The 11,416-nt window shown below is 40.3% G+C and overlaps 1 protein-coding gene across 7 annotated transcripts in view; it reads left to right on the top strand.

Annotated features, from left to right (window-relative positions):
- myt1lb (myelin transcription factor 1-like, b) overlaps nt 1-11,180 on the top strand; it is a gene marked incomplete at its 3' end in the record, with an annotated part of 94,908 nt that extends 83,728 nt beyond the window's left edge. For 5 of the 7 annotated variants that reach the window (XM_014010458.1, XM_014010482.1, XM_014010450.1 and 2 more), the window contains 10 exon segments: nt 2,272-2,387; nt 2,786-2,848; nt 3,552-3,620; nt 5,707-5,769; nt 5,878-5,961; nt 7,851-8,072; nt 9,357-9,451; nt 9,969-10,072; nt 10,168-10,311; nt 11,118-11,180. In XM_014010458.1, coding sequence (XP_013865912.1) covers nt 2,272-2,387; nt 2,786-2,848; nt 3,552-3,620; nt 5,707-5,769; nt 5,878-5,961; nt 7,851-8,072; nt 9,357-9,451; nt 9,969-10,072; nt 10,168-10,311; nt 11,118-11,180 — 1,023 coding nt within the window. 7 annotated transcript variants of the gene reach the window in all.
- Nucleotides 11,181-11,416: the final 236 nt, after the last annotated feature.

Raw genomic sequence — 11,416 nt, 5'->3', positions numbered from 1 at the left:
GTAGTTGCACATTGCCAAAGGAAGGCAAAAGTTAAACAAAAAGCTTACTTTTTTCCTGACTCTTAAACATTATTACTATTATTTTTGTAATAGCCTTTTTGTTTTAGGGCTTATTTTTAAGTTACTGATACCCACCACTTTCTTTCATCCTGCCTTATATGACATCAGACACATCGTTGACTTTAGCCAATTATGTATTTTCATATAATTTTATTAATTTCGCAGTTATGTATTGAGGTATATTCTAGTATATAACTCTAATATTTTAAGCCCTAAACAAATGTAATGTAAAGATAATAATTGTATGGTTACTACCAGCAGTGATGATTAATACTTACTTTCTTGAAAAACTTTGGTATATCCACTTTTCACTGAGCCTTCATGCTGCACTTAGCTGGCTCTGTGTGTAAACGTGCTAGCACGCTGCTATTAAGGTTGCAGGAAAAACGTGGACTGGATTTCATGTGGTGTGGGAGTACTCTATATGAACAAGTGGAATGGATTGGATAACGACGCACCAAAGGGGATCTCTACCTTACACTATAAATTAAAGGGAAACTGACAGACTTATGATCATATATTGTAGTTAATAATGAAATATTAAATGGTTATTTATTCTGACCACATCATATTGAATTTTTGTAAAATATATATATATATATTTACACCAAAATAGTTTAGGGGGGATTTTAAAACATTTTAGGGGGGCTCCAGCCCCCCTAAAATAGGCCTAGTGATGCCACTGGTGGTTGCAATTCATTTGGTAGTGATAAACCCATAAGACTCCTCTCCTCTTTGCCTCATTATGCTCCATCAGAAATTCATTATCTCTTCAAAAACCTTTGTGACAGTGTGAGGAGRCAGAACTGATAACAAGCAACGGAGAGAAGAATAGAAGAGGTTACAAACAGCAAACAGTCTTGGCGTTGATGATAATTATACAGCAGCAGTTGCTGTTTTTGGAGGCTGCTAGAATATAAAGCCTGCTCAAAGTGTTATCGCCCTCCAGCCATTGATTCAACACATTGTCTCCAATTCAAACATTAGCATTGTCTTTTGAGGTTCTTAACTTTCGGTCTGACTCACTTTTATTATTGGAATCATTACAAAGTCATGGTGGAGATTTTTTAAGGGAAAACCTAATGAATCTGCATAACTGGTGTCAGCGATGCCATGCATAGAGTTACCAGCTCTGTTCATGCCATGCTCCCTGCATGCTGGCTTTCTGTTTGTTTTTGTTTTTTTTGTTTTGTTTTGTTTTTTACATTTTGCTCTTCCCTAAAATGAATTATGCAAAGTAGCACCTTGGGAGGGGATYGGAATAGCTCATCTCATCAAAGAACCGCTGGAAATCAATGCACCACTGCTGGGTGCGCCTGTTGGAGTGCACGGGCGCATGCATGTACAGCGCATATGTCTCTTTTTCCTGCGTGTGAATATTCATAAGCGTGTGTCTGTACCCACGTCTCTTTGGGAGGGTGTCTGCTTGTGTGTTTGTGAGTCCCGGCTCTATAGCCTACTTTCCGCTCTGCGTTTTTTCTGTTCGCATGCACGCGTCGATCTCCTTCCAGCTCGCCACTAATTGGGAAACTYGCTGGCAGCATCACACAGTCTGAGACAGCTGGGCAATTTGGGTCGTATCTGGACTTCTCTCTCTTTATGGGCATTACTGTACACACACTGTAAAAGCATGGAAGAAAAAGTGGGGGGGAAATTGCATCTACTGCCGTCGTGCCCTGGCTGCATGCACTGCAGACAAAGCACAACCCCACACAGCACAGCCAAAGAGCGGGCTGACACCACACCACAGTGCCATCTAGTGGATAAATGCCTCGTCGCGAAAGGCAACTCCCTGAATGCTCCATACCTTCACACAAACCCCCCGTGAGCACGCATGAAACCACCGGCGAGCCTGCACTCATCACTCATTCGGCATTATTTCCTCTCGGGTGTTCCATTTTCTAGTTCTGTTAGACTGAAAGAGTGACTGGCTCAATAGTCACGCCGGCTCACCCATTTGCATTCAAATTGACAAGACTCTGTAGCCTGACTGCACATACAGTGGATGTGTGTGCAGAAAAGTAGACAAAGAGGTAAGGAAGGTGACAGGGAATAGACTCTCTCATGCCAGCCTCACAAACTTTCCGATTGTGAAGTGCACGCAAGCATGCAAGCCTGGTTTTGCAATAAACATTAATAAAGTAAAACAAAAAAAAAACTTCACCTTTTTTTTCTTCCTCCCCATTCTTTGTCTCTCCCTTCTCTCTTCAGCATGATGATCTGGATCCTTTCCACGACCTGCTGGAGGATCGCTACGCAGACGTTAACATGCCCAGCCCCAAGCCCAAGTACGCCCAGTGCAAGGAGAGTAAAAAGGACCTGATAACGTAAGAAACCACCTGTCCTCGTCTCACCTGACCCCCAGCTTGCTTTGTCCCACTCATGCTCCGCTTTCCCCTCTGATTTAATCTCTTTCTTCACCCCTCTCTTCGGTTGACCTCCGTGAACCGCCTCTTTCTCCCCACCCTGTGCTGCCGGCTTGCTATACGACTTTTATTTAACAGCTACCCGTACGAAACATTTCAGGCTGTCAGTGTCATTCCACATCAACTCGTAGCTGCTCTCAGACAGTGCAGTAGAAATCACAGACAGTGAAGCTAAACTGGAAACAATGAAAACCAACAATGGAAAAGAAAAAAAATCCCCCCCTTTTCTTTATGTAATTTTTGCCATTTTCTTTTCATTGCCTTTGGGCTTATGAATCTGTCTATTTTTCCGGTGGCAGATGTCCCACACCGGGGTGTGACGGAAGTGGTCACTTGACGAGCAATTTCGCCTCACATCGAAGGTGTGACTTCCTTTTCTCCTGGTGGATTCTGAGTCTATTTTTTTCTTTATTGTTTTCAGCTTACCTCAACGATACTGTCAAACATCTGCAGGCAGGGTGTCTCTCCTCTCTGGTAGCCCTTTGACTATCGGCATGCAGAAGCCCGGAATGGGGGATGAAATTAATTAAAGATTGGATACATGCTGATTTGCAGCTGAACTCCTGGATAAAGTTATTTCTCAGTGGGCCATTCGCAAAACCTTCTAAGCTGATGTTATTCAGTCCTCCAGGTCTTTCTCATAGTCCAGTGCAGACTGTGCATTTCCCATTCAGAGCAGGAAAATTTGAGCAGAATTGCTGAGTGCTGCAGTACGATTTGAGTCTGCCAGGACTGAACAATGTCAAACACGGTTACTTGAGACTTCCTGTGAAAAATTTCTCAATTCCAACAAAGTTTTGAAGTGTAAAAATATCACCTATATGCTCTATAAATCCAGTGCAGATGTATTCATGGGTTTTGTCTCATTACTTGCAGATACTCAAAGGGTTAACCTTGTTTTAATCGACTTTGTGCACCTGCATCATGGCTTTCTTGCATTTCTTGGTTGATATGTCATTTATGCATGTGTTTGGAGTGTTCGTGTTTCGAGTGGTTGCAGTGTCTTTTTAAATTCGTATAGTTGTGTTGGTGTAGCTAATGTCCAGCTGGTGTATTTTTTTTCAGTCTCTCAGGTTGTCCTTTAGCTGACAAAAGCATTCGAAGTATGCTGGCCAACAACGCCCAAGAGCTCAAGTAAGGTTTTGAAATGATCAACTAAAATGCGTTTGATTTGTATTTGCGTGATGCTCGATCTTTTTAAGAATTCCGTGAAGAAAATGTGCTCTTCGTAGTTTTAAACACAAGCTCAAACATGGACTCGCCGAGCTTTATTTTGCTGCATTAAATGAAAACGTTTCAAAGCTCATTTTGTTCTTGTATTTGCTTTTTTAATCATCGACAAATCAATTAAAACAACTGAAACCAACAATGACGATATCCTGTTTCTAATGTCTTGTTGTTTTACTGCTCATATAACTCCAGAGTTGTTCGTAGGGGGGAAAAATCAACACAGTTTTCTTATTCATAACCACCAACACAGTTTATTTTGACTCAGTCCCTCATTCACTGCCCTGCTGCCCCAAATACTGATTAGAGMACAAAATAAATATTAATCAGCAGCTAAAAATATCCCCCCACAGATGGACCATTTTCTTTCTTCTTGGAGAAGTTAAACTAAAAGTACAGATGTGGAATAAGACAGACTAAGAGACTTTTGATTACAGTGTTTTCAAAGAGTATAATTTTAGCTCTAAATATTGCATTAATACTATTAGTACTACTTGAGATTAAGCACCCTCAACAGATGTCTCGGGGCTGATGGGCAAGGCTCCAACACAACCACAGGTGTCATTTTAAGGGAGGCGTTTCTTAAAAAGAGAAAGAAAAGGAAGTATTTTGGGGAGAAAGTCTCAAAAGGTGTTTCATCAGTATTCCATAAACATGAAATGTGTCAAAAATATGTGGCATATTGAGATAATAAAGCATTTCAATAAATTTGGACAATCCTTAAACTAAATTTTATGTTTAAAAAAAAGGACCTGCCCAATATAACGGATTTATCTTTCAGAGAAGATGAAACTAGCATTCCTTGAAGAGACGCCAAAGTTTTCACACAATCTTTTAGCCCTCGAAATCTTTTATTGGAGATGGCTCTCCGCTACTACCACACCACATTTTAGGTCGATATCTGTAAAACTGACAGAGCTGTAGCCACTGTTGCTGAGACCAGTCAGCTCTGGTGGTCTTCTTCAGCAGAGTTTATTCTAAAAGTTAATCAGGTCTAGATGTAAAATGCTCCTTTTTTAACCAAAATGCTCTTTTTTAGCCTCTCCTGTGTTTTTGTAAAGCAGTTTACAATGTTTCTCTCTCACCCATTCACACACAGATTCACACAGTTCTTTCCTTTATACAGTTTATTGCATCATATGTGCACGATGCACTTATTTTCTGGGAGTTTAATTAAAATATGTCTACAGGTTCATGGGATGTTTTGCTAAGAGCGGGACAAAGAACACACAAACGCAGGCAATTACATAATCACCTGCATCCATGAAAGCAGTGCCGGCTCTAGCCATTTTGGTGCCCTAGGCGAGTTAAAACACCAACCCCCTGAACTATGTCCCACCCACCCCGATTGGAACCCCTAAATACTTCGTTATTGGATTTTAAGACAAAGTTAATTGAAAGGGGTGCTGAGCGGAGTAACAAATAATAACTTTTTTTCTGCTGCAGTTTGGCATCCCCTCCAGCAGATGGCGCTCTAGGCAACCGCCTTATCTGCCCATGCCTAGAGCCGGCTCTGCATGCAAGGCACACAATYGTAACGAGTTTGGAATCAATTCTAGTCATGCTTAGCGCTTCCTGTATATTTTGACGTGTAGTTAATGTCAACATCATCACCATCTACTGATGTCAGACATATTCCAGCATCTTTGGTCCTCTCCTTCTCCTTTGAACAGCTTTTTGTTCAAAGGAGAAACAAATTACATCAGTTAAAAAATATCACCAGTGTGTTTGGGACTTAAGTGATTTTAAAAAATTCTTGCTCAGTGAGATAGAACAATAGAATCCTTACTTCTTCCCCTTTTTATGTCRTTAAAGCAAATAAAATGCTCCAGTAGCTCTCGAAAACTGTATACAACTCRAAGTCAAAAGCTAGTCAGAAGAAGCCAGTGTTTCACAAGTTAACAGCTGTCATAACTATCAGTTACATAAGAATTATTTTGCCATTTTGGTTTTCACTTTAGGTTCTGAGCCATTTATTTCTCTCCTGCCCCAGGTGCCCGACACCAGGCTGCGATGGTTCAGGACATATCACCGGCAACTACGCCTCACATAGAAGGTACATCTCTAAATCACAGGACACACGCAGTTTGAACAAATCTCCCTCTCCTTCTGTGTGGTAACRATCTGTAAGCTTCGGCTTTGTAACTCCGCCATCTATCTGCAGTCTTTCGGGGTGTCCTCGGGCCAGGAAAAGTGGGATAAAGATCATCCACAGTAAAGAAAATAAGGAGGACCAGGAGCCCATCAGGTACAGTACAGACACAGATCATCAGTCTTCTGTCCGGCTGTAAAACCCAGAGGCTGAAACCTCCGCCTGCGACCAAACACTCCTCACTGTTCACTTCACGGGACACAAAGACATATTACTTTTCATTTCCTGTTTTGAAACGTGCGATTTCTAATCAGTCCTGCCATGTTTGGAGCAGCCGGCGCGGGTGTTAGACACGCATCTCTGTAAGCAGGAATAAATCAGCTCTGACAAGACAAATGCGCAGAGAGCGGAAAGTTTCAGTTCTCGCATAAAGGAGTAGGAAGAACTTCAGAAGTGGAAGGTTGTGGCAGGTTAAAGGGAGGTGGTTCTGCAGTCTCTGGTGAACGTGCACGTAGATAAAGAGAGAGGGAAGCAAAGAAGGGAAGATAGAGGCAGAGAGAGATTGATTGACTCTGCCTAAATCCCACAATGGGCTTCTGTGGCCTCAGCCCTGCAGCTGCATTGATTTCTCTGGTGGTGCAGAGCGCAAACAACACACTTTGTTCATTCTCAAGCTTGTCGTACAGTTGGATTCTGTGTTTGGTTTATCATGCAAACTCTGTTAGGATGCTGTCATGTTACGATAACATTTTATAAACTTTTCAAATGAGAAAAAAAGCAGCACATCAAAGTCAAAGTTTGGGACTGGGCACCAGGACTGGATTATATTTTTAAAAAAGAAGATCTGCTTCTCTTTTTACCACATCTTCCACCTTTCAGAAATAGATCCTAACATCAGCCTCTGTTTTAGAAATGAAACAAGCTTTCATATAATAGAGCCTGATTGAACCCCAAACACTGAAGAGACTGCGGTAAAYGAAGGAAGTGCGAAAGGAGACGTTCTGAAGGCAGATAATGCACGTTTTGAGTTGAGCATTTAAATTGATATTTTTCGCATTTATTCTTCAATTTACCACTTACTTGCATAGCATAATAAAGCAAATTATGGTGGATAATCAATTAATTTGTGCGTTCAGCTGATACAAGAGTCGTAATTTAAAACTGATTACTGATCCAAAAAATTCAGAGCAACAAACAGTGAACATATGATTTCTGTTCACTTCATTAAAACAACCCAAGTCCCACATTCTGCCCAAAAATATTCTAAAACATCTGTGACCTGAAAGATMGCCGCTAACAATCAATATCCTCAATGTTAACTACAAGTTGTGAGACCGTCACAAGACTTTGCATAAAGCAAAATATAATAGATACGATCAGATAAGATGGGCTGAAACAGATCTTAGTTGATAACTGGTGCTGGAGGAGCACACGTTAGAAGTAAGTTAGAAAGCATTAGTTACAGAGAGTAAATCTCAAAATCTGCAGAAACAAATGGATTTCTTTAGCCGAGTCCTCAGAACAGAAACAGATCTCAAACACAAAGAATGAAACCTCAAAGCATCTGATACCAGTTCTGTGTCTGGTAATAGACAAAAAGCAATAAAGGTGAATGAATACCTGGTAGCTTCTATTTGCCAAAACCGCTGCTTTCACAACGGATGCTAGCCTAAACCATAATCCATTTTGTCAGGTGTGACATCTGGAATAATTTTCTTCCTTGTTGCACATAACTTGCACTGATGTTTATGCTCTGCCACCATTCTAAAACCCTGATAAGTCAGCCACTGAGACAGCTTTTAAAAGACAYGATCCTATCGTTCGTATTTTTACAACGACGCAAAAGAGATCGAGGGAAACTGGAAAATAAAATTTATTCRTGTTGTATTTGGTGTTTTGAGGAGGCAGTGGGTGAGACTAACAGAGACTAACTCCTTGATGAAAAAAGATCATGAAAATAAGACAAAGTTGATAAGTGAATCTCTCTTTTTTTTTTCTTTTTTTAAATTTATTTATTTATTTTTTTTGCTCTGTTCCCCCCACAGGTGTCCTGTTCCGGGTTGTGACGGTCAGGGACATGTGACGGGGAAATATGCATCTCACAGAAGTGCATCGGGATGCCCGATAGCAGCCAAGAGACAAAAAGACGGCTATCTAAATGGCATTCAGTTCACATGGAAGTCTGGAAAGACAGAGGGCATGTCCTGCCCCACCCCAGGCTGTGATGGCTCGGGGCACGTCAGTGGTAGTTTCCTGACACATCGAAGGTGGGCCATGGACATGTGATCGAAATATTACAAYGGTGAAATAAAAATAAATAAATAAATTACATGTCCAGATTGTAAATGCTGTTTGTGCTTCTAACTTGGTCAAATAAACTACATGGTTTATAGTATGCAGGCAATAATGTTCAAAATGTGGCGGTTTTGCCCCAATAGATACAGAATTAGTAAGATGTGCATATCAGCATCTGTATGAAAATCATAAMAAGCTCAAAAATAACCTTTATTTAGGGATGCACAGTATTTTTGGCATGACAACATTATCAATAAATGCTTTGAACWGGGCWATTCAACTGGTGGCCCGCGGACTGCATCTGGTCCKTGGGTGACTTCCGACTGGCCCGGCATAAATTTTTATTTATTTTTTAAATTTGATTTAGCTTAGTATAATCWTAGATTTTAAAGGGGACATATCATGCAAAATCCACTTTTTTAGCTGTTAAATACATTTTGTTGTGTACTTGGAGGCTCTATGAGGGCAGAAAAGTTGAATTTAGTCTCTCCTACTGCTACAAAAATATCTTTATATTCTGCTTGKTTCATTTTTTTCAGTCCGTTCAGTTTTCTTGATTTTCTATAATGTTTTCTGAACKATTAAGTCAAATAATCTGCGATGGAATTACCATAAAAGGTCTGGGCTTACCGACGAAAGTTTCCTCGTCTTAATTTTCCTCTCGGTCAGRCTCTGGCTCCAACATGTAAGGAGCAATGGACAAGTCCTCGGTTCATATCTTTCAATTTAATTGTAAATAAAACCTTTCTGCATCGCTAGAAAATGTAACMCCYTCTCTCARTCCGGAGTGGACCGGTCTGGAAGCAGGAGKAGGGGGCGGGGCTTGAAGCRTYTTAAAGGATCAGTATCAAAAYCCAGCTGCTTTGAGACACACACCAGAAAAGTGATGAAAAAAAGAGGCTGGTAATGTTAAAATAAGGAAGAATTCAAACCAAAGCATTGTAGTTCCACTTCATAAAGACCCCAACTGAATGATTCAAATGTGAGAAGAAAGGATTTAAAAGCATGATATGTCTACTTTAAATCAATTTTAAATGTAGGAGTCAACACAACACATTAAACTAATTCAAAAAAGGTAAAAGACATAATAATTTTTTTTTTACATAATGCAGTGTTTCTCCTACTATTATYGAGCAACTTTCTCTAAAAACCCTTCTACATGAAAAAAAAAGACTTAAAAAAATAGTCTCAGCATGTGTTCACATAGAAACCCATCCGGTATTGAAACGATGCTCCCTTCTTGTTGCCGCCTGCAGTCTATCAGGTTGTCCACGYGCCACCTCCGCCATGAGGAAAGCCAGGCTCTCAGGAGTGGAAATGCTAACAATAAAGCAGCAACGTGCCAGCAATGGTAAGCACAATTACCACTCGCCCACACAATGTAGCCAATCAGAAACATGGATGTGGAATGATTTACCGAGGAGAGTTCCAATTTCAGATAATAAACCAATCAGGACGTTGAGTGTGTGTTTGTGTTTGTGTGTGGTGGGCAGTGTTGTAAATGAACTGCCATTCAGGGGTAATAACGATACAAGTGGCTCCAATCTGGAGGAGCAGTCTGGTGGTTTAAGTTGGCGGCAATCAGATGTGAATATCTCAGCCGCAAATGCCGATTTTGGCCCTTAATAAAAGGGATGAGAAGATCATTGTGATTTTTTTTAATTGTGTAGATTTTGGCTTTTAATAAAAGGGATGAGAAGATTATTGTGTTTTTTTAATCATTGCATTCAAGTCATTTAAAATGACCTACTGTAGAGGGAAAACGCTGAGATTTAGGTCATTTTACATCACTTTATATCAAATTAAGAGCTCTGATTCATGACTGACCTGTTGCACCACATTATGTTAACTCTGCTCGTTGTCTCCAGGGCTGGAGCACGAAGAGGAGATCAAACAGCTGGATGAAGAAATCAAAGATTTAAGTGAATCAAATTCACAAGTGGAGACAGACATGATCAAACTTAGAACACAGGTGAGTCACCGCCTGCCCTCCCCGTTGAGCCAGCTTTTGCTTCGGCGACACAAAACCCCCACAACGCACTGTGACCCACTGTCCCTTCTCCACAGATCACAACAATGGAGTCCAACTTGAAGTCCATAGAGGAGGAAAACAAGGTGATTGAACAGCAAAATGACTCTCTGCTGCATGAGCTGGCCAACCTCAGCCAGTCACTGATTAACAGTTTAGCTAATGTCCAGCTCCCTCATATGGTAAGGGCCACCAGGAACGGCGAGCCAGAAAGGCGCAGAAAATAGTGAACCATAGCATTTATCTGTGTATATTTTACCCACGGCTTTTTTTGTGCATGCTTACTCTAAACTGTGGAGCATCGCTTGTCTTTCCAAACACTGAGGGGGAGTTGTGAAATGAGGGCAGAGTTGTAGCATCTGCGAGAGCTGAAATTCAGCTACTCAGCTTAAACAAAACAATATGTTGAGGTTTTGTTTTGCTGTTATAGAGACGAAAATAAGGGAAGTTGTTCCAGTGGGGATATTTTTTTTTTTAACAAACGCTTTTGCTCTAATTTTGATTCAGGCTGAGGACATTTTTGGCAAAAAAAAATAAAGACTTTCCCATTTGTTTCTGATATTTGTTTCTGTTCTTTCATTCTGTTTTGTTGCTAAATGTTTTTATTGTAATCACAGTTTTGTCTTGTTCTGTCCCTCATAAAACCATTATGTCATAATCCTCTTTTTCATAATAGATTATCCACTGATAAATTAAAGCCAAACCATCATTCTGCATTATCCTTTTTGTGTTTCATCATATGTTCCAGCACAAAGTGTAACAAATTTAAATTTACTCGTGATGCCTCTTAATCATCACTGAGACTTGTACCAATGTCTTCTCTATTTATTTTCTGCCCTTTTTTTTTTGTTTGTTTTTCCATCAGTTTTGAGGTCTGTGATTTGTTTCTATCTATTCAAGACTGCCATCTAGTGTGTGAACATAGAAGCGCCCGTCGTGCGTGAGCTTTCTAAGCTTAAAGAAATCTGTCTTCTTTGGCTATCTGTAGAAACCGCTGGCAGACAAAGAGCTTCCTCTGAGGAATAACAGCTGCTTACAAATGCACCAGCAAGTAAGTCTCTCGCTTAAATAATTAAGTACGCTTTATCCATGCTCTGCATTTCGATCGCGTTCTTCAGTTCTTCTGGGGAATTCGATTTGGACTTAAATATTAAAAGAAAAAAAAAACGTAAATAAAGGCGTATCATACCTGCCACTTATGCCACAGTTTTAAAATCATCTTATAAAGAGAAGTTATTGTTTCCAAAAAGAAAAAAATTGTATAGGTCTTCTGGACGGGTTCTTCTC

This window comes from Austrofundulus limnaeus, unplaced genomic scaffold (assembly GCF_001266775.1).
Source record: "Austrofundulus limnaeus strain Quisiro unplaced genomic scaffold, Austrofundulus_limnaeus-1.0 Scaffold2, whole genome shotgun sequence".
Taxonomy (NCBI): domain Eukaryota; kingdom Metazoa; phylum Chordata; class Actinopteri; order Cyprinodontiformes; family Rivulidae; genus Austrofundulus; species Austrofundulus limnaeus.
This window is presented reverse-complemented; position numbering and strand designations above follow the sequence as displayed.